A 22,964-nucleotide genomic window follows, 5' to 3' on the forward strand; every position below is an offset into this window, starting at 1 on the left:
ATCAATTACGTTATCTATGAGTTATGGAGGGCTCCTGTCATCTTTTATTCACCCAAAATGTACAATGACCTTAGCATAAACCATTAAGTCCTTTTTAAACTGTTTATTCATAATGAAAACTTCACATCAATGTCCTTAGGTAGCCATAATATTTGTTTAATGGAGTGCTACAAAAAGCATAAAAGGGCAGCATAAAAGTAATCTATATGACTCCAGAGGGTAAATCCATATCTTCAAAAATTATAATAGGTGGATGAGAAACAGATCAATATTATATATATATAGATATATATAGATATAGATATTTATTTTATTTATTTTTTTTACAAAGGGGTCTCCGTTTGTTCCTGGGAAGCATCAGATGCCTTAACCCCGCCCCCACCCTAATCCTAACAAAATGGAGCCTGAAAAGGCCAAAGTATACTTCACTCATTCACTCTGCGCACAGTAAGTGTGACTCAAATTTCGTCCGCGCGCCACTGGTCCTCGTCAGTGTGCGTAGTCTGAGAGTGTATAAACGCTGCCCATTGACTGAACTAATAGTGTAACAATGCTGTTGTAGTATTACTTCAGAAAAGTATACTCAGAAAGGCAACGCTGGGTGCGATCCAATCCGGAACACGCAAAAACGAAGTATACCTGGACCTTAAGGAACAACCAGAGGCATATTTCTCCCATCGCCCCTTTGAATCTCCACATTCACTTTGGGGTGGAGCGGAATTATAGGGTTCAAAAAGTGTTACCATGAATGCAAACTTTTATACAATGAAAAATACTCTATTAGCATAACATAAATATATAATTCCAACATTATTTTTAATGTCCATGTACTTATAATAAAATATTTGATGCCATGAGTGTACCTTCATTTACTATTACTGTTATTTTGAATGGCCATGGAAAATGAAGCAATGTGATAACAACTGTACCTGGTCGCAAAAAAGTAGTCTGTTACCTGATGAACTTTCACCTTTTGCTGACCCTTTATGCTTTGCATAGATAATATGTGTTTCTAAATCACTTGCACCTTCATTACTAACACATAAGTGCCATCTTTACATGTCAAACATTCTGCTTCGCACGGATCTCAACCTGGACGAAAACATGGGATTTTTTGTGCAAATCTTCTGTAAATGTACACTTTAGTCCGGGCATTGTTTCCACTCAGCTGTATTTGGTGTTACTGTCAAGCAACTGTTTAATGCGAATACAACAGCGCTTCGTGCGTTCGTGGGGAGATAGACAGGCAGGAATTTGACCAATAGTTGCTGCAAGCCTCTTATAATTGACCAATTGGTGTGCGATAAGGCGGGACTTACAGGGGTTAAAGCAATTCAATTACGCGCGCACACACAATCAAGTATTAGACCAGATGCAAATCATAATGCACTAGAGCCGAATCCCCGACATTTTCGCAAATTTAGAAATCCCGGCCGGACACTTTTTTTAAGGTCCAAAAAAAGAGGACGTATGTTCAGCCTAATAGTCACCCTAGGATAGAGTGGTCTCTAATTATCCTTAACATCACAACCAAGGAGCCAATATTGCCTCTAAATGGAAAAAGTATTTTTTTGACCCTGTTGTGGACCCATTTTTATTCACTCAACAAGGGAAACACTTAATAAATCCTTAATTTAAAAAAAATCGAAACAGTTGTGGCACGCTCAGATATGCTATCATCCACCAGTAGGAGGTAGTGCGAGTTTGAATCGATTTGATCGATGGAGGGCAGAGAACAAGAAATATGCGCTGTTTGATTGGTGGAAACCCAAGTATATATACTACGTAATTTCCTCACACCGCCCTCTTTTTGCCGCGAGGTGCAGAACTCCATACGGCGTTGTCTCGTGGTGAGTTGAATTTTTGCACATTTGCCTACTTTTGAACGTTTTTCCGAGTCAAACGTTTCTCGGTGAATGTTATTATTGTATAAAAGTGTAAGAAGTCTAATTACACATGAAACCCCCGTTTAAAATAATGTTTAAAATACAAAGGCCTTAAATGTGATGTCACGCGAAGAAGCGTGAGCACTGTAGTACAGTGCGTACGGTGGTAAAGTATCAGATCTAAACACGAGTTTAAGGCTCATTGTGGGGCAAATAGCCGTTTCGTAAACCCGGTTTACCCGGGACAGTCTGATTTAAGATGTGTCCCGACAATTCTCAAAACAAATTTAATTTATGTCCCACTTCATCTGGTAGGCTCACTTATTTATTCGTTGTTTAAATAGCCTCATGATCCATCTCACTATTGCGTCTGGTATCTTTTGCAGAAAAAATTTCTGTCCTTTAATCAAATCAGATGAACTGTGTGGTTACCTGGACAACGTCATGAGCTTGGCACTCGTGCTCATTGTCGTTCTCTCAGTCAGCGCTAGTTCGAAATGCCCAAATAAACATGTTTCAACAACGAGCTGAAAGCCGATTTATTTATTCACCTGAAATGTGAACACGTAAACTGTTTTGCTGTAACGGTGAATGAGCACCGTTAAAATAACAAAACTATATATACAGCTAAGTGCAGAAGTGTGCATACTCATTTTTGTTTTACAAGTTCATGCGCCCATTTCAGAATGTAGACAAATGAGAGAATCTCATTTGTTGTACTACCCAACATAACACATTTACTATAATTTACACGTCCTGTTAAAGTTTGCATCCTCTTGTTTCTTGTGTTGCCTTGAGCATCAATGAATGTTTGCACCTTTTGTAATGGTTATGTATTCCTTGAATTGTAAAAAGATGGATGTCAATATCATCTAGCCAGTGCTTAGTAAAAGATTACATGTAATCTGGATTATGTAATCAGATTATAAAAATAAAGTACATTTTGATATATACAAATAGTTCTTTAGTTCTTTTTCTCAAAGGAATGTCTAAAGATGAAAAGTTGTCTGAAATTACAACTCCTTTCACTTTTATTTTATCCCCTTTTTCTCCCAATTTGGAATGCCCAGATCCCACTACTTAGTAGGTCCTCGTGGTTGCACGGTTACTCACCTCAATCCAGGTGGCAGAGGACAAGTCTGTTGCATCCGCTTCTGAGACGTCAATCTGCACATCTTATCACGTGGTTCATGCTACTCCATGATCCACGTGCCCCATTGAGAGCGTGAACCCCTAATCGTGACCACAAGGTTACCCCATGTGACTCTACCCACTCTAGCAACCTATTTGCTCAGGAGATCTGGCTGGAGTCACACGGCAAACCCTGTATTCGGTTGGTAGTCATCGTCAATACACGCTGAGCTACCCAGGCCCCAACTGTTTTCACTCTTAATAAATAATTTGCAGGGATAAGGTAGGGATGTGAAAACTACCAATGGATTAGTCAGTGCGTTGTCTGAGCTAGAAATTACCCACTACTGCGCATGAATACCCTGGATGTCCGATTATAAATATTGCTGATGCGTGACATGTAGTTTACGCAAATCCACCGGTTTGAGCCTTTTTTACAGGTAAACCTTATTAAAGCAGTGTCAGGCAGAATAACTTCTTACAAATACGCTCCACAACACCTCTCAAATTAACTTCTGGATTATGCTTAACAACAAACTTTGATCACAGCATAGGATTTTGAGGTCCGACAGTGAACAAACGACACTTGATGGCTTATGCATTTGACTTAGCTTGCATGGAGAACTGTTCCTGTATGTTTTGTGTACAGTATGTGTGTGTTAAGGGTGAGACTGTGCAGAAGAGATTCACCATGGTTTCAAGTGTTTCACATAACCAACTGTATGGTGAGGTTGTGGCTAACAACAGCCTTAAACGCACGCACTGTGTTTAAATCCCTTTTCTGTAAACGCCTCATATTAAAACACCTTTTTCGAAACCGGCGTGGCTATACACGCACTAAACCAGACATCAAACATGACGTCTTGTGCAACTAGCCCATTGCCCCGTCACGCACTAATGTAGATGAATATTGTAGACCATTTATTTTACTTTACAATTTTTTTTTAAAATATATATAAACATTATGCACACTGTTAAAGCCTGGCACTGATGTTGGTGTTTGGGTGTCGGAAGTGTGCTAGAGTGATTTAGCTGGGTTTTCGCTAACGCCATGAGGGCTGATGCGCCCCATGACTGGAGTTTGATAGTGACCTGAGCTACATAAAGTTAGAAATACTTGTTGGACTTATAGCCTTACATGGTTTAGTTTTTTTCTGATTAGTGTCTGTGGTTCTGCATTTCCCTTCCAGCTCTCCCACTAAACTCGTTACGCAGGGAAAGTTGTCACGATGTCCGGAGGTCTGGATGTCCTTCAAATGAAGGAGGAGGATGTGCTGAAGTTCCTGGCTGCAGGAACCCACCTGGGAGGAACCAACCTTGACTTCCAGGTGGAGCAGTACGTCTACAAGAGAAAGAGTGACGGTAAGCGGTTCAGGATGACTGAAGATCAGCTAGACTGAAATGAGTTTAGACCAGTGATTTAAAAGTGCTGTGTAGGTATGGCCAGCTGAATTGACTTAATAATTTGCAGGATAGAAGTTGTTGAATTGCTATTTATATTATGAATGGAATTATTACATGTGAATGTAAAAAAAAAATCCACTAGAGAAAACGTTAATTCTTGATAACAAATGACGTCGCAGAACGTCACTTGCAGAAACGCATTCCTGATATAAAAATATCTTTTCAATTTGTAAATTAAATCTTGAAATTGGTAACTGCATTTTCACTGGTAGAATTTCACAATGATCTGTCATTCACACATCAGCAATGCGCATCTTGTAGAAGTGACAGTTACTAGTTCAAATGTCCATTTCTTGATATCAAATTTAATTACAACTATTGAAATGTTTTTTTTTTTTTGTTTTGATATTTATAAATCTTATCCAAAATAGTATCCAATTAAAGATGTCTAAAGGTTTTTTTTTTCGAACAACCCATTACAGATATCAGAAATTAACATTGCCATTAGTGAAAACCAAATACTGTTGTTATAAATTTCCATTTCCACTAGTTGCAATTCCATTCTTTATATAAGGAATGGACATTTGTATTTGTAACAGTTTAGTTATTAATATATTTTATTAGCAAGAAATTTTAGAAATCCATTGTTTTGAATAGGAGTGGATGGCATCAGTCTACTAATCTACTGTGTAAATGCTGCTACTGAAATCAGTTAGTTTTTACTCGTTGAAAACATTTTTATATAATGTATATTTCTGTGAGTGACTTTTCGGTAAAGATTTAGCTTTTTAACTAGTAATTCTAATAAATGTTTAAGCATTTAACTAGGTGGATGATAATTACATAGATAAACGCATTCTAAGATTCACAAATCTAGATCGTTATTAGATAGTGTCGGAAGAACCTTTTGGTTTGTGAATAAAACCTTTCTTTTCTGCAGGCGTGTACATTATCAATCTTAAAAAGACCTGGGAGAAACTGCTGCTGGCTGCTCGTGCCATCGTTGCCATCGAGAACCCAGCTGATGTGTGCGTTATCTCATCCAGAAACACTGGCCAGGTACTGCAAGCCGACTCTTATTACCAGTCAGTCATGCTACTTTTATCTGAGAAATACTCATTTAAAAATGAATTGGTGCTTAGACTTAAATTGCAACAATTTCAGGTTGCACATTATTAAAACCCAGCACTGATATCGGTGTTTGGGTGTCGGAAATGTGCTAGAGTGAATTGGCTGGGTTTTCGCTAACACCATGAGGGCTCTTTGCCCCATGACTGGGGTTTGATAGTGACCTGAGCCACAAGTTATTCACCTCTCAGTTTGAGTTGTGCTGGACTTAACCATTTGCATTGAAAATTGTTATTTTCACTCTTGCTGTTTCCTCAAGAGAGCTGTGCTCAAGTTTGCATCTGCCACTGGTGCTACCACCTTCGCTGGTCGTTTCACTCCTGGAACCTTCACCAATCAGATTCAGGCTGCTTTCAGAGAGCCCCGCCTTCTGATTGTGACAGATCCTCGTGCTGATCACCAGCCGCTGACTGAAGCCTCTTACGTCAACATCCCAACCATCGCGCTCTGCAACACAGACTCCCCTCTGAGATACGTCGACATTGCCATCCCATGCAACAACAAGGTACTAATGACAGAATAAATCCACAAGGTTTGTGTTTACATGGAATTTAGGTGTATTTTTCTCTAATGTGGAATAATGGCCCAAAACGTGGAATAATGGCCCAAAAGGATAATTTGTTTCTCATTGTATACTGTGATTGCTCCATGTGAGACTTAATTGTTCTGAATGCTTGTTTCAGGGTCACCACTCTGTTGGTTTGATGTGGTGGATGTTGGCCAGAGAGGTGCTGAGGATGAGGGGCACCATCTCTAGGGAGCACACATGGGAGGTCATGCCTGATCTGTACTTCTACAGAGATCCCGAAGAGGTACAATGCTGTCCTTTGTCATTGTTAAATGCATGCTTGCCTCCCTTGATTCATGCTTACCGATGTTTTCTGTTTGGAACCCCAGTGCCAACGCATCCTTCTAGTTGTCATTAAAGCATAGCTAGTACTTTGTTTGTAGATCATCACTAATTCTTTGTTCCACCTCTAGATTGAGAAGGAAGAGCAGGCTGCTGCTGAGAAGGCTGTGGGTAAGGAGGAGTTCCAGGGTGAATGGACAGCTCCAGTGCCCGATTTCAACCAGCCTGAGGTTGCTGACTGGTCTGAGGGTGTTCCGGTTCCGTCTGTGCCCATTCAGCAATTCCCTGCTGGCATAGAAGGTAAGTTGATTATGTTTGGATATCATAATTTTCAGGGGACATCAGCAATTTAGGGCTGTAGTTTTAACTTACCTTCTCTGTAGTCATGAGATTAGCTCGAGTATGTTTGTGGGCAAACCTTATGATTCTGTGAGACCACTGGACTGACTAATATATTACCATTCACAGCAGATGCTCCTACCAAGGCTGCTCCAGCAGAGGCATTTGCAGGCAAGTTATTTTTTCCTGTTTATTGCTGAATTTACATTTACTCGAGACAAACAAATGAGGGTCAAATTCACAAGAATGTCATAGAATGTACTGTAGAAAGTCTGCTTGTGGAATATAACATTGGGTGTAATCTTTAAACCCTTCTTTCTTAAACAGAGGACTGGAGTGCTCAGCCTGCCACTGAAGACTGGTCTGCTGCCCCTACAGCTCAGGCTGGAGAATGGGGTGGCACCACTGCAGACTGGTCTTAAGTGAAGCATCTACCACGTGTCTCTGTAACGCCATTGAATCAATAAAATTGATTGTTTAAAATCTTGTTTCTTATGTTTTTTCTTTATAAACTGTATAATTGCTTGAGTAGCAGTTAGGGATCATAAGCATAATAAATATTAAAATGTTTGTTCAACTTTTAAGCATCAATTAATTCTTATGGACATGCTTAAAGGTGAAGTTCACCCAAAACTGAAAGTTCTGTCGTTACTTGCCCTCATGACATCTCAGATGTGTATTACTTCTGCAGAACGCAAAAGATAGAGTATATCTGCCCTGTAGGCCCATGCAATGCGAGTGAATGGTGGCTAGAACTTTGAAGGTCTAGAAAGTATTTAAAGGCAGCATATAAGTGATCCACATGGCTCCAGTGGGAAAATGCATATCTTTAGTATGACAGTTGTGGGTGAGAAACCGATTAATGTTTAAAAGTGCACCTGGTAATTGTTTTTTCCTCAAGTTTATTTCAAGACATTAATTGTTAATTTTGTAAGCCAGAGCTGTATTTTGCAATATACTGTATGTGGGAAATGATGACCACTCATAAAAAATTAAGACTAGTCATTAACTAACCTGTATAATAAAGCAGTTTTATTCTACATGGAGAGGGGCTGCCATGTTAGAATCGCATGACCAGCCGAATATTAATATTATATTAATATTAGGAGGGGTGCGGGAGAGTCCAATATTTTGGGCTGCAGTACCCATTTTAAAAGCTTGATGTCACTGTTACATATTTCTCCTTGAAGGACTTTAAATCACTACTTTCACATTCATTTTATTTTTGGCAATTCACATTTTTTGTGCATATCTCCACCTAGTGTGCGGGGAGGAGAATTTATTGTAAAAAGGGACTTGACTATTATTCAGTTTCTCACCTACACCTATAATATCGCTTCTGATTACATGGATTTATCCATGTGGATAACTTTTATGCTGATTTAATATGCTTATCAGACCTTCAAAGTTCTGGCCACCATTCACTTGCATTGTTTAGACCTAAAGAAATGAGATGTTCTTCAAAAACACATCTATGATGGCATGAGGCTGAGTAAAGGAGAGAATTTTCATTTTTGGGTGAACTTTACCTTTAAAACCTAAATGCAAGGTTGATTTAATTGATAACACTGTACAATAGCAATGTGTTTGTTAACGTGAACTAACAGTGCATTTGGACAGTATCTTAGTAAATGTTGATTTCTACATACGGACATTTTTGTAAACACACAATTCATAAATGCTGTAAAAATCTAATTGTAAGCGCTTGATACCTAATGCATCAACTAATGTTAAATAAAACCTCATTGTCATCCATTTAAATAATAGACCTATTGTGACATCCATTTCAACAAGTATTTCACCTGTATGGGTGGTGTTTTGAAGCTGAAGTAACCTTTTGATGCACTATCAAGAGAATGCACCAATTCACAGTGTTCATTTCCTTTTTATTTCTTTAACATTTTTACACCTTTTGACACCCTTAGTATAATTACGTGTCTATAAAGGTTATTTCAAACTTAGCATGTTTCGCAGTGAAATTATTTTAGCACCACAGATTTATCCAAGCAGTGTAGAATAAATGTTAATGAAATGGAGAGCTTTAGAGATTTTCTCTCTCTCTCTCTATATATATCAACATTTCTAAAATATCCATCAGGAATCTTTGTCATAACTTATCAAAATTTCTTTAAAATCACAATTTTATTCACATTTCTATTAAAACGACTAAACTGAGCAAGTACCATATCACATGCCCAGACCACCGATCTATCTATATAGATCAGTATATGATATATCTATATAGATCAGTGGCCCAGACGCCCACCTCATATTTAAAAACGCGTTGCATAGCAACAGCGTGACGCAACACCGCTAAACATGTCAAACTCAGGCGAGATTAGCTAATTAGAAGAATATACACCACATAACGAGCACATTTATTTACATTACATTTATTTGATTTAGTTCATAAGGTGTTAGTGGATGTGTTAATGTAAAGAAAACGCGCTCTGTTGAAAAACTCGCACAGAAACGCAGGCTTGTTCGCTAACCTTAGCTAGCTGGCTAATTCACTCCAACCAGCGAAGTGAATCTGTATCTGAATCTGGGATTGATTAGTTTGTTATTGGTTTGTACTTGTAGCTCTAGTTGTCTGCTTTATGAGTGCCAGGGAAATGACTGTCTAACCATCTGCGAGTTTCAGGATTTTGTTTTTGTTGGAGAAATTGAAGCATCATCATCATCATGGTAAGAAGAAGCTATCAACAAACTCATGGACAAGTCTTGTTTATGCACTGGTTTTATGTGTGTTATTTAATTTATAAAATAAAAAGGACAAGCAAACACAAGTTTTAAGTTGACGTTAACGTATACATACAAGACATTTTTAATGTGGATGTTTTTTTTTTTACCTCTACTGCCAGTTATTAAATGTAACGTTCATTTTTATAATTTTTACAATTATATATATATATATATATATATATATATATATATATATATATATATATATATATATATATATATATATTATACACTCAGCAAAAAAAAAAAAAGAAAAGAAATGTCCTCTCACTTTCAACTGCTTTTATTTTCAGTAAACTTCACTACGGAAGAGGATTAGGGCCAAGCAATAATTAAAAAAAATAAAGCCATCTCGAGAATAAAGTCATTATAATGCGAGATTAAACTTAACGAGTTTTTTCTCGAAACACAACGACTTTATTCTCGATATTTAATGAGTTTATTCTCAAGATTGTATTTCGACTTTTTTCTCGACATTTAACGAGTTTAATCTCGCATTATAATGACTTTAATCTCGAGATGGCTTTATTTTTTTTATTATTGCTTGGCCCTAATCCTCTTCCGTATGCTTCTGAGATGTATAATAATAAAAAAAATGTTTTAAATAGATTAAATCATCAAATGTTTAAATGCTACTTAACGTAAAGAAAAGTTGTTGTTTTTTTATTAATTTTTTTATGTACAAATATGCATAAAAAATACACAAATATTTTAAGCTTATTAAAATTATTAATTGATTATTTTACCATACTTCAATGCAGTGGTAATTTAGTATTCAATTTAACACTACATCAGGAGACTTGTTTAATAGTAAAATAAAATATTTGGGAAAGAGATTCTAAAAGCTTATTTTAATGTTGGCTGCAAAGTGGACACGTTTATTTTATTCTCAGAACATTATCAACCTGTTTACATGCTCATGGGCCATGATTTGGGTCTTGTCAATGTTTGGCACTCTATTCAGCACACCACTGAATAAAACAGGCTGCATGACACTGATAAATGTTTACTGCCAGAGTAACATTCACATACAGGTGTGAGGGACATCATCAGTTTACAAATAACACAAAGTCTTCCCTGTAATGCCCAACATTGAGACTGCCTGCAATGACAAGTTCAGTCCGATTGTGCTGTGAAACCACCCCAGACCATGACGGACCCTCCATCTCCAAATCAATCCCACTCCAGAGTACAGGCCAGGTGTAATGCTCATTCCTTCTACGATAAACTCAAGTAAGATCATAACCCTGGTGAGACAAAACCATGACTCGTCAGTGAAGAGCACTTTTTGCCAGTCCTGTCTGGTCCAGTGAAGGTGGGTTTGTGCCCATAGGCGACATTGTTGCTGGTGATGTCTGGTAAGGACCGGCCTTACAACAGGCCTACAAGCTCTCAGTACAGCCTCTCTCAGCCTATTGCGGACAGTCTGAGCACTGATGGAGGGATTGTGCGTTCCTGGTGTAACTCGGACAGTTGTTGTTGCCATCCTGTACCTGTCCCGCAGGTGTGATATTCAGGTGTACCGATCCTGTGCAGGTGTTCTTACACGTGGTCTGCCACTACTAGGATGATCAGCTGTCCATCCTTTCTCCCTGTAGCACTGTCTTGGGCATCTCACAGCACAGACATTGCAGTTTATTGCCCTGGCCACATCTGCAGTCCTCATGCCTCCATGCAGCATGCCTAAGGCACGTTCACGCAGATTAGCAGGGACCCTGGGCATCTTTCTTTTGGTGTTTTTCAGAGTCAGTAGAAAGGTCTCTTTAGTCTCCTAAGTTTTTATAACTGTGACCTTAATTGCCTACCGTCTATAAGCTGTTAGTGTCTTGATGACCGTTCCACACGTGCATGTTCATTAATTGTTTATGGTTCATTGAACAAACATGGAAAACTTTGTTTAAACTTTTTACAATAAAGATCTGTAAAGTTGGATTCTTACTAAATTATCTTTAAAATACAGTGTGCTGAAAAAGGGACGTTTCTTTAGTCCCTCCTTTTCTTTAAAAAAAATAAATAAATTCTGGGTTTCAGTAAGTCACTTACAATGAAAGTCAAAAGGGGCAACCTGTAAACGTTATAATACTCACTACTCAAGTATAGCCACAAAATGTAAACAATGTGCATGTTAACATGATTTTAGTGTGATAAAATCACCTGCTTACATTTTCTGTGTAAAGCTATAGCCAATTTGACAAAATGTGTTGCCATGACGATGTTATGTCAAAAAACCCTAAAAAGAAAATTTAAACAACTTTACAGCTCAAATAATACAGAAGAATTAATGTAATTTTTATAGAATTATAAGCTTCACATTTCTGGCTTTAAATGCTCCAAAAATTGGCCCCATTCACTTCCATTGTAAGTGCCTCACTGTAATTTCGATTTATGCTTTTTTGTTTAAAGAAAAGTGGGGATGAGTTGAAATAATTGTTTGTGGTAATTAACATTATGCCATAAATGCTGTCAAATAAGCTTAACTTGTATTGAACCCGGAATATTCCTTCATAGCAAGACAATAGCAAATAGTTTGAATGAACTTGTCTAGTAGTTAGGTAACTTAAATGGTAAGGACTGCTCCATGGTAAAACTGTTGTTTCTGTTCTGAAGCTCTTGTCTCGGATAAAACCTGCAGTTAGTGGCGAGGTGTCCTCCAGTTCTAGCGAGAAGAAAAGAAAAACTAAAATGAAGAAGATTCCAAGACTTGAGGATTATCTAAGCCAAAGAGACTACATGGGAGCCCTGACTCTTTTAGAGGTACGGACAACAACCACCTAGGTAAATGAGACCGGCTTCATTTATTCCATTTTGAGTTGTATAATTGCATATTATTGGAGTGTTTTCTCACAAACTATTTAAATAAGCAGTAAACAATGGAGTTCAAATTGTGGTGCAGCTTCATAATATTTGCATGACCTTGAACTCTCTGTATCTTCAGTTCCAGCATAATGGAGGTGTGTCAGTGGAGCATTCAGACCTTTGGATCGGCTTCTGTGCCTTTCATTTGGGGGACCACAAGAGAGCAATGGAGGTTCGTGAAAAAGAGAATAGTAATAAATTAATGAGCAAGATGAATCTGAGAGAGTGTGACTTTATGAATGATTGTATTTTGAAAAAGAAGTTGCATTTAATGCATATGATATTTTGTTACATTTATTTATATATGTTTAGGAGTACAAAGCCCTCACTCTGATGCCAGATTGTGCAGTTGATGTGTGGGTATATCTGGGCTGTGCCCTCTTTTTCCTGGGGCTTTATAAAGAAGCTGAAGAGGCAGCACTAAAAGGTCTGTCATTCCCTTCACATGCCACTTCATTTTCTGCACTTTTCATGCAAGCAAATTATGCAAACAATGCCTGCTTCAATATATTTCAGGGCCGAAGACTCAGCTTCAAAATCGCCTGCTATTTCATTTAGCACATAAGGTCAGTTCTCCCACTACTTTGCATTATCATGATGTGTAAATAATGGTACTGATGAGGACATCATTATCTGCTTTGTTTTTTTCACTAAAGTTTAATGATGAAAAGAAGCTGATGGGTTTCCATCAGAACCTGGAGGATGTGACAGAAGATCAGCTGAGTTTGGCCTCCATTCACTACATGCGCTCTCACTATCAGGAGGCCATTGACATCTACAAACGGATCTTATTGCAAAACAGGTGTATCAGTACCTTCCTAACCAGCACCATCAGCAAATCTACAGATGAACCATTAAATCCCGACAGAGACACATTTCCATTATAATGCATTCATATTTCTTACAATTAAGGCATGGTCAAAAGTAACTTTACACGACAAAATTCCGCAGGCAAAGAAGGTGTTGCCAGATGTTGATCACGTGAGAAACCAGCAAAAAATGTATTGCCATGCAGCCTCTTTTTAATGCTGCACATTATACTCTAGGAGAGTGAAGTTAAAAAGAAACTTGCCGCTAAAATTATATCCTTGTTGATTGTGAATAGCTGTGTACAAGCACTACCCACAACGAACAACTTCCTATTGGTCAATTGTTGAATTTGCATGTCAAAGTTCACTAAACTTGTAATCCACACGAAATGCGGGAGGGAAAATTCTCCAAGACCTAAGTCCATCGCACAATATTCACTATCACATCGATTCCAGTTGAGATTACTGTATTTCATACAAGGAATTTCGCTGTGCGAAGGTAAATTTGACCGTCTCTGTAAAGGGATAGTTCACCCAAACATTTTTACTTTGAAGGTCCAAAAGCACATAAAGACAGCATAAAGGTAATCTATGTAATCCAAGACTCCGGTGATTAAATCTAATCTTCAGAAATAATATGATAGGTGTGTGAGAAGCAAATCAATATTTAAGTCCTTTTACTATAAATTCTCCCTGCCCAGTAGGTGGCGATATGCACATAGAATGCAAATCGCCAAAATCAAAAGAAGAATGTGAAAGTGAAAATGGAGATTTATAGTAAAAAATGGACTTGAATGTTGATCTGTTTTTCGCCGACAATATGTGAGAAGAGACCACAAAGTCTCCAGAAGGTGTTTATAGTGCGAAAATCTGACTGCACATTAACCCACTATACCCACATTTATTTATTCATTTGACTTCTTGACAAATGAATAAATAAATGGACATAAAATATTGATTTGAGTTTAAATGATTTTATTAGCTTGCTTGTAAAAATCATAGAGTGATATGAGAAGGAGAGAAAGATGACTCACTATACCCGGATGACTGTGAAATATCACTCAGTCACCGGATGTGTAGGCATTATTGAGAGTTATAAGACCACTGGATGTTGTGATTGACCAATCAGAATTTAGATTTCCAGTGAGCCGTGTAATAATCCCTTTATACAACAGTAACGTAATTGTCATTATATAACAATATATGTTTAGCTATTTAGTTTGTTTTCGCTCCAACCCTGAAAATAGTTCTAAAAGAACTATAAAAGATGCCAAAGCAGGATCATAATTGGAATTCTATACAAATAGTGAAACGTTTCAGTGCTGTTATAGGAAATATAACTACTCTTGAAGCACACGTATCCAATCAGATAGTAGTAGTAGCAGATAGTAGTCCAGAACTAACAATTGTCTGATTAGAAATATGATTAAAAAGAGTAATTTTGAATAATCATTTTTATTTTTTCTATTCCACAGAGAGTTCCTTGCCCTGAATGTGTATGTGGCTCTGTGCTACTATAAATTGGATTATTATGACGTATCTCAGGAGGTTTTGGCTGTGTATCTGCAGAGTATACCTGACTCTACCATCGCACTCAACCTTAAAGCCTGCAACCACTTCAGACTCTATAACGGCAAAGCTGCTGAGGTCAGCCGCACTACCATATATGTTTATACACTGTTTTTTTTTTTCATGACATATGGGCCTAGGGATACATCATTGGTAATAATTGGACTAATACAATAAAAAGTGCAGGTTACAGATAACTTGTATTGTAATATTTGATCATCTTATTACCACATGTAATGTACCATGCAAATGTTATTTTGATGATTAAGATTTTAATGACATGAATTCATGATGTATTTAACTTTAGTAATGTGACATTTTGAATCAAAACTTTATATTTAGCAAGAAATAAATTATGGCAGATCTTGAGTTTATCCATCGGAATTTGGTTGGATCATGGAAACGTTAGGCTATGATATGCAAGGGATAATGTACACTTGTCATATTTTCCATGAACAGTCCACCAGTTATTATTTTGTGATAATGACTTGTTTAATGTACAATATCTCATATATTACATGTCTATTTAAAGGAATAATTCACCCAAACATTTTAATTCTCTCATCATTTACTTACCCTCATGGCATCCCAGATGTGTATGACTTTCTTTCTTCTGTTGAACACAACAACATTTTTTAGAAGAATATCTCAGCTCTGTAGGTTCATACAATACAAGTGAATGGTGGACAGAACTCCAGTGGTTTAACCCATATTTTAGAAGTGAAGCGATAGGTGTGGGAAAAACATGCACTAATAAATTGCATTTATTAAAAGGTAAATTGGGTCCTTTTTTATTTCAAATAGTGTTTTATTTCATGTGTGTTGAGGATGGAGGTTGCTTAAATGGATACAAAATAAAAATTCCCTCTTGGCTCTACAGACGGAGTTGAAGAACCTGATTGATATCTCCTCCAGCTCTTTTCAATTTGCTAAGGAGCTTATCCAGCACAATCTGGTGGTGTTTCGAGGGGGTGAGGGGGCTCTCCAAGTTTTACCTCCTCTGATTGACGTCATATCAGAGGCCAGACTCAACTTGGTCATCTACTATCTCAGACAAGGTGTGATGATCAGGCATGTTCTCTTGTCTTAAGCAGATACACTTGAGACTGGCTTATCAGGTTTGTTTAATAACTTTGTCATTTCACCTCTAGATGACATTGAGGAGGCCTACAAACTAATCAAAGACCTTGAGCCCACCACACCCCAGGTATTTATTTGACTTCTTTTCATCTCTTTATTTATTGCCATTGACTGAAGTAGGGTTCTCTAGGTGTTTAAAGAGCGTTTTTAACCTCTGATGTCATTCGCAGGAATATATTCTGAAGGGAGTGGTAAATGCTGCTTTAGGACAAGAAATTGGATCGGTTTGTAACTCTTGTTCATAAAAGTCTTTTCTCACAGCATTATCTTGGTGCATGCTTCCACTAGTATGTGTTCTCAAATCTCACTATATGCTTATGTATTTTTACAGAGAGACCATTTAAAAATTGCCCAGCAGTTTTTCCAGTTGGTTGGAGGCTCAGCCAGTGAATGTGGTAACATCTTTGTTTAGGCTAACAATAACAGTATTAGTGCTGGTTCAGCAGCCGGCCCCTGTAGTCTGTGGACAGAAGCCAATGGCAGATTTGCTGTTAATCTAATCCTAGAATGAAAAGCACCTTTAAAGGTGGCTCTCAATTCAGTTTCCTCTATATTTTATGACTAGTTTTTTTGTTGTTTTGACGCTAAGGATGCACCGATACAAAATGTGTGTGCCAATACAATATCTAATTATTAATAATAATTAATATCTGCCAGTACCGAAGGTTTGGTGTTTCTGCTTTTTTATGCTACCTTGTTTCAGATCACTGATAATTAACTACAGAACTTTGAAATAATTTAAAATAATACCTTTATTTTCTATGTCTCTGTATGGCTTCCATTTTTAGAGTGTATGGTCTTGGTTAAAAAAAACAAAAAACACATTATTACTAACTCACATTAAAGGGATAGTTCACCCCAAATTGAAAATGCACTTACACCCTTGTGCCATCCCAGATGTGTATTTTCCCATTGTGGAAAAGCACTTATAGTTATTTAGATGTACAGTTGTAAAACACAATTAATGCAGTTTCTCCTCTCTCTTTGTTGATTCCATAAGACACAATACCTGGAAGACAGTGTATGGCTTCTTGTTTCTTCCTGCTGAAGCAGTTTAAAGATGTGTTAATATATCTCAACTCAGTCAAGGTAATTTACATACTCTATCATTGTGTTTGGATACAGAACAGAAACATATTAAATACCCATATTTTTCCCCTGTAGAATTACTTCTACAATGACGACACTTTCAACTTCAACTATGCCCAGGCCAAGGCTTCCATGGGAAACTACCGGGAGGCTGAAGAGGTACGACATGAGTGCAGTTCAGTACATTTGATTTGGCAAACACATCTGAGTATGTTGATGATTCTCTTGGGCTTTGGCACTGAATCTGCATTTATGTGAACAGGTGTTCCTGCTCATCCAGAGTGAGAAGATCAAGAATGACTATGTTTACCTTAGCTGGTTGGCACGCTGCTGTAGGTTCAACAATATTGCTTCTAAAAGTTTCACTTTTTAAAGTTGTGTCTCAGATCCTTGGAGTGCTTTTTTTGTTTAGTCTTACTTTAGATTAACCAGACCACTGACTCACTGATGTCATTGTCCTCTCTGTTGTAGACATCATGAATCAGAAGGCTCGTCAGGCCTGGGAGCTTTATCTGAGGATAGAAACCTCGTCTGACTCATTCAGCCTTCTGCAACTCATCGCAAATGACTGCTATAAGGTGCTTGAATATGACCTTAGCAAATGCATATTGGAGTTTCATTCTGACATTGCCAGTCATGACAACAAAAACATTATCATTTATAGATCAGCTTCAACGTATTACTTTCAGTTGCTAATTTTAAGGGATGTTCCGTGTTCAATACATGTTAAACTCAATTGACATCTGTGACAGGGCGGAGGGTGGGGCTGGGTTGTGATTCCGCACACCCGGCCTCTAATCAGGCTAATCAAGCCTCAGAGATGGATAAAGGCCGACTGGAAGCTGCAGCGCGACAGAGAGAGAGATTTACGGACAGCTGTCCAACACCTTTGTGTGTTTGTCTTTTTGTTTAGTTCTTCGTTAAACTATTATTTATATCGTCAAGCCGGTTCTCACCTCCTTCTTTCCTTTAATCCCTTTACAACATAATTTGTGGCATAATGTTGATTACCACAAAAAAATATTTAGACTCGTCCCTTGTTTATTTAAAAATACAAATATTACAGAATATAAAATGTAAGTGAATGGGGCCAGTCCATAAACATAAAAAAATACACATACAGTATTTCAAAAGTATAGCCACAAGATGTAAACATTATACATGTTAACATAATTATGAAGTCATAAAGTTGCTTACTATCCATATCTATGTAAAATTGTATTCAATATTACAATTTAGTTTTCATGATGATATAATGCTGGTAAATGCCATAATGATGGTAAATCATTGATTTTATGACACTAAAGCCATTTTTACACATATAATGTTTACGTCTTGTGGCTATACTTTTGAAATACTGTATGTGTATTTTTACATTAATAAACCGGCCACATTCACTTCCATTGAAATTGCCTTACTGTTACTGCGATTTTTGCATTTTTGTAAATAAATGACGGATGAGTTTAAATTACTTTTGTGGTAATCAACATTATGCCACAAATGCTTATGATCATTACTTGTATTGAACCTGGAACATTCCTTTAAGTGTATTTTCTATCAACCTCCTGAGTCCTGAGTGTGTCTGCTGTGTGCATTTTCCATTCCCCTTTTTGATTTGCAACTAGTAGCCTCTAAGAGACATGCCATACCAATTTTTTATTTTTTTGACCAAATACTTCTCCAGCTTTTGGATGGATCTATTGATTCTCAATGTGATATTGCACAGTGAATCTAGGATATTTTAAGGAAAATGAGCCCATAGTCCACTTATGTGGTCACTGTGTTTAACAGCGTGCCGTTTCATGATAAATCTGTAAAAAAAATATTAAAATGGCATATCGGATGAAACTAGAGACTACTCTTTTGACTCTAACCGGGTTTAATGTAAAAAAAATTGCGTTTTTTTACCAGATGTAGTTTTGTTGGCATTCCTACAAAGACAAACTCAGCTGAGATCAGTGCCATGTTGTTTTTTCACATGACTGGGTGTGTCTAAAGTTTAACCCTTTAATGACAGACTAATGACAGCCTAGAGTCTCCTGAACTGAGATCAGTCAGTTTAAATGAAATTAAATTATGCATAGCATATAGCAAAGCCAAAACATAATGTCCACACATGTGGACGTGGGGGTCTCAGGAGCATTCAGCTACAAGAGGTCATATGTTACAGTGATTTTACCACAGGTAAGTGTGTTGTTGAGCACAAGCAAAGCCTTTACCATGAAAAAGATCACTGTAATGGCACGGCCAATCGTGGCTTATAGCATTTAAAAAAACACTGATAAATGATAAAAGACACAAAAGGTCAACTAGATAAGTAAAGTTTGTCATGACAAATTTGTTTAAAAGTTTAAACTATAAAAGCTTGAATTTTGAACGGTTCATAGGCTCTGAAGTCAGTCAGTCATATAGAGCGACAGATAAACCACGAAATCTCAAACATTCTCTGACAGTCTCAGCCCATTTGAACATTCCATAGATATCCACTGTGAGAAAACGTTTAAGTTTGAACATTTTGAAAAGTTGTAGCACACAAAGCCAGAACAGTCTGAAGGTCTGTCCCAAGTTTGGTGGATGTTGCTTAAAAGCTATTGGAGGAGTTACAATTGATCATTATTTGGTCTTTGTTTAGGGATTTTGGAAAAACCATAACCAAACCTGTAGAACAACAGTTTGTTGGCTTTGTCAAGCCAACACAATAAATAGTTCAATTTTAAGCAATGCGGTCACAGATTTGTGTATATCAGCTGTTCTACGTTAGCTTCGGATGTGGTAATAATAAATCATAATAATCTGTAAAATCTGTCGTAATGATAGAATATTAGAGTTGTAAAACTATTCAGGCTGAATATTCTTTAGGGTGATCTGTAGATAGGAACCTGTCTGATCATACAGTTACAAAAGGGTTTGCTGATTCAACTGACACTATAAAAAGCAAAACTACCTTTTGTTTCAAAAGTGTTTTTGTATGATACAAGGTTTCATTAGATGTGTAATACTGTATATATAATGTGATCTTCTCAGATGGGGCAGTTCTATTATGCTGCTAAAGCATTTGATGCTCTTGAGAGATTGGATCAAAACCCTGAGTACTGGGAGGGAAAGCGTGGAGCATGTGTCGGGATCTTCCAACTCATACTGGCAAGCCGAGAGTCCAGGTATGAATTTATCCCATGCATTAGACATGACATGGTAGATGCAAGTTAAAGGTGCTGTAAGCAATTTTTTTCATGGAAAGGTATGCAAAATGTTTTCCTACTCCCTGGAAGATATTAATGAAATAAGTGTTGTAAGATATCTCACCTGTCTCTGTGACAGCACTAGACTCTGTAAACAGCAAAAAAAAAAAGATTGTCTGTGAACCACAGACAATGATGCTCTCGACCTGTCAATCATTTTGCATATTCTCATAGTGTTGTAGTTGCAGTGAATTATTGAGGCTTACTGCCAATTTTAAGCTATGTTTTTCATAACAGTTGACAGTAGAGGGCACTATTTTGCTGCTTTTGTTTTAGACAACAGTTTCTGCACAATGTCAGTCTCAATAAAGCTCATTTGTTATCTTTGGAGTGCAGTTTTTGGAAAGAGGGGGTGTGGCTAACTGATTGTCTGAAATTGCTTACAGCACCTTTAAAAGGGATAATTATTAGATTTTTAATGCTTAAAAAAATTATAAAGTATTGCAAAAGCAGACGTTATAGTCTGAATCTGTGCCTATTATTATATTTGGATTGTGTATTTTTATTTGCAGAGTTTTTACAAAGAGTGTTACAAATTAAATATAAATAAACCATCGTTTTTTTATATCTGCGTTTTTATGTTTATTACCGATATGCCGATATTTAATTTGGTTAAAGAGCTCTTGTTATGGTTTTTCAAATATTACCTTTCATAGAGTGTGTTATATAGCTGTTTGTGAATGTAAAGAAGTTTAAAAAATCAAAGTGCACGAAATCACACAAGTTATTGACTCCCAAAAGAAATAACCGATTCTGAACACCTGAAACGAGTCGTTAGTAATTCCAAACTTACTTCCTGTACTAACCTATGTAATTTGGTAACAAAAACCCACCTATGCTTATACATATTTGGTTTTTGTTTGTTATAGAGAAACACTGAAAGAGGTTTTGCCAATGTTGAGGAGCACTGGTAACCCACAAGTTGAATACATCATCCGCATTATGAAGAAATGGGCCAAAGACAACAGAGTGGCACTCTGATCGCCATTTACACAATACCTACTGCAATACTTGTGTGCTTGAGTGTGTATAAAATCAATGTTTTTTATGTCTGCTTGTTTTTATCTAAAACAAATATGACATGATCATATAAAAAAATATTAGTTTGTCTAACATTAGTGTCATGTCATATTTTCACAATGCTACAATAATTCTATGGCCTCAATTTAACTTAAAGCAGTTAACTCTATGAAGTGTTGTGTTTGTTACCTTATAATTGTTTTTATATTGCCATTGTCACAAAGAGAAAGCTTTATATTTACAATGTATCCACATCAGTTAATGTACATTTTATATATATATATATTTTTTTTGATGAACAATGCAACAAATAAAACATGTCTTATCATACATCATGTAAAATATGCCTTTGAATGTTTTATACCACAGAAATTAGAGCTCACTGAATGTCTGCCAGTGTTTCAATCTTACAATTTTAACTGAATGGACTGTGGATCTCCACAAGTCTGGTTCATCTTTGGGAGCAATTTCCAAATGCCTGAATGTAGCACATTCATCTGTACAAACAGTAGTATGCAAGTATAAACACCATGGGACCATGCAGCCATCATAAATGTTTGGCCATAATGACCATTTTTATGTTTGGAGGAAAAAGGTGAGGCTTGCAAGCTGAAGAACACCATCCCAACCGTGAAGTATGGGGGTGACAGCATCATGTTATGTGGGTGCTCTGCTGCAGCAGGTAGTGGTGCACTTCACAAAATTGATGGCATCATGAGGAATATATTGAACCAACATCTCCAGGAAGTTAAAGCTTGGTCACAAATGGGTCTTCCAAATGGACAAATGGACAGTGACTCCAAGCATACCTCCACAGTTGCAGCAAAATAGAAGCTTGTGGAAGGCTACATTACATTTCATTAACGTTACAATCATTTCTATTTGTTAACATTAGTTAACATGCACTAACAATGAACAATATTTATTATCTATTTATTAATCCTAGTTCATGTTCAGTTCAACATAGTAAAGAAAATGTCAAATTAAAAGTTGTTTTTTTATTAACATCAGTTAATGCACAATGAACGGACAATAAAATAACTAACACCAACAAAGATTAATAAATGGTGTAAAAATGTATTGTTATTTGTTAGTTCATGATACCTAATGCATTAACTAATGTTAGCGAATGTAACCTTTTTGTAAAGTGTTCCCAACATTTCTTTTGTAAATCTTTTGCACGAGTGATATTGATGACTAAAGAAATTCTGTTTATGAAATAAATGACCATTTTAAAGAGAAAAAAATAAGCAAATATGATATCAACGCACCAATAAACATCCTTCAAAAATTTAAACTAAGAGTTTCTCTTAATTTTGTCCAGAGCCCTGGCCACATTTTGTTCAGAAAAATGACACCAATAAAATGCCAATACAATGTAATATATTGGTATTATATATATGATAAAGTTTTGTGGTGTGCTATTGACATCGTCTTGTTATCCTCTCCATATCATTTATTTCGATAATTGAATGCACTTATTTCAGACAGCCACCCTTTCAAAGGATTAACCTGTTCCTCCTTCAATGTCAAATCCAAATAAATATAATCACCTAACATCTTGAACAACAATCTCTCAAAAAAAAACAGTTCCTCAATAAGTTCTATTTCTAGCTATTAGTTCAATTTCAAGGGAATCCTTTCTCATCTCTAATTGCTCATTGAGCGTCTGTTGCCGGGAGGCCCGCCTCTGATTGGACACGCGGTTGCAGTCGGCGTCCTCCGATTGGCCAGTCCGACCTCTCTGTCGTGCACGCCG

The 22,964-nt window shown here is 36.9% G+C and overlaps 2 protein-coding genes and 2 non-coding genes across 5 annotated transcripts; all 4 read left to right on the plus strand.

Moving 5' to 3' along the window:
- The first annotated feature begins 1,769 nt into the window (after nucleotides 1–1,769).
- On the plus strand, nucleotides 1,770–7,221 carry rpsa (ribosomal protein SA). 2 transcript variants are annotated; one of them, XM_052130242.1, is made up of 8 exons: nucleotides 1,770–1,850; nucleotides 4,208–4,379; nucleotides 5,362–5,480; nucleotides 5,809–6,054; nucleotides 6,233–6,361; nucleotides 6,531–6,699; nucleotides 6,868–6,909; nucleotides 7,066–7,221. In XM_052130242.1, the coding sequence occupies exons 2-8, from the start codon at nucleotides 4,247–4,249 to the stop codon at nucleotides 7,158–7,160; spliced, it is 933 nt and encodes a 310-aa protein (XP_051986202.1). In that variant the 5' UTR covers nucleotides 1,770–1,850; nucleotides 4,208–4,246; the 3' UTR covers nucleotides 7,161–7,221. The 2 variants fall into 2 exon arrangements, with proteins under 2 accessions (XP_051986202.1, XP_051986203.1); XM_052130243.1 differs by having other exon boundaries at nucleotides 6,871–6,909.
- LOC127647107 (small nucleolar RNA SNORA62/SNORA6 family) lies at nucleotides 3,981–4,122 on the plus strand. Its single transcript, XR_007970999.1, has one exon. It is a non-coding gene; the product is annotated as a small nucleolar RNA SNORA62/SNORA6 family (small nucleolar RNA).
- LOC127647106 (small nucleolar RNA SNORA62/SNORA6 family) lies at nucleotides 5,586–5,726 on the plus strand. Its single transcript, XR_007970998.1, has one exon. It is a non-coding gene; the product is annotated as a small nucleolar RNA SNORA62/SNORA6 family (small nucleolar RNA).
- Nucleotides 7,222–9,047: 1,826 nt separating the features above from the next.
- Nucleotides 9,048–21,531, plus strand: ttc26 (tetratricopeptide repeat domain 26). The gene is made up of 17 exons (XM_052130556.1): nucleotides 9,048–9,426; nucleotides 12,091–12,237; nucleotides 12,419–12,511; nucleotides 12,652–12,766; nucleotides 12,856–12,905; nucleotides 12,996–13,141; nucleotides 14,624–14,795; nucleotides 15,598–15,775; nucleotides 15,869–15,924; nucleotides 16,028–16,081; nucleotides 16,189–16,252; nucleotides 16,858–16,946; nucleotides 17,022–17,105; nucleotides 17,209–17,278; nucleotides 17,418–17,524; nucleotides 19,971–20,104; nucleotides 21,055–21,531. Exons 1-17 carry the CDS (start codon nucleotides 9,424–9,426, stop codon nucleotides 21,164–21,166), a joined length of 1,674 nt encoding a protein of 557 aa, XP_051986516.1. The 5' UTR covers nucleotides 9,048–9,423; the 3' UTR covers nucleotides 21,167–21,531.
- The last annotated feature ends 1,433 nt before the right edge of the window (nucleotides 21,532–22,964 follow it).

The sequence above is a fragment of the Xyrauchen texanus genome, chromosome 7, assembly GCF_025860055.1.
Source record: "Xyrauchen texanus isolate HMW12.3.18 chromosome 7, RBS_HiC_50CHRs, whole genome shotgun sequence".
Lineage (NCBI taxonomy): Eukaryota > Metazoa > Chordata > Actinopteri > Cypriniformes > Catostomidae > Xyrauchen > Xyrauchen texanus.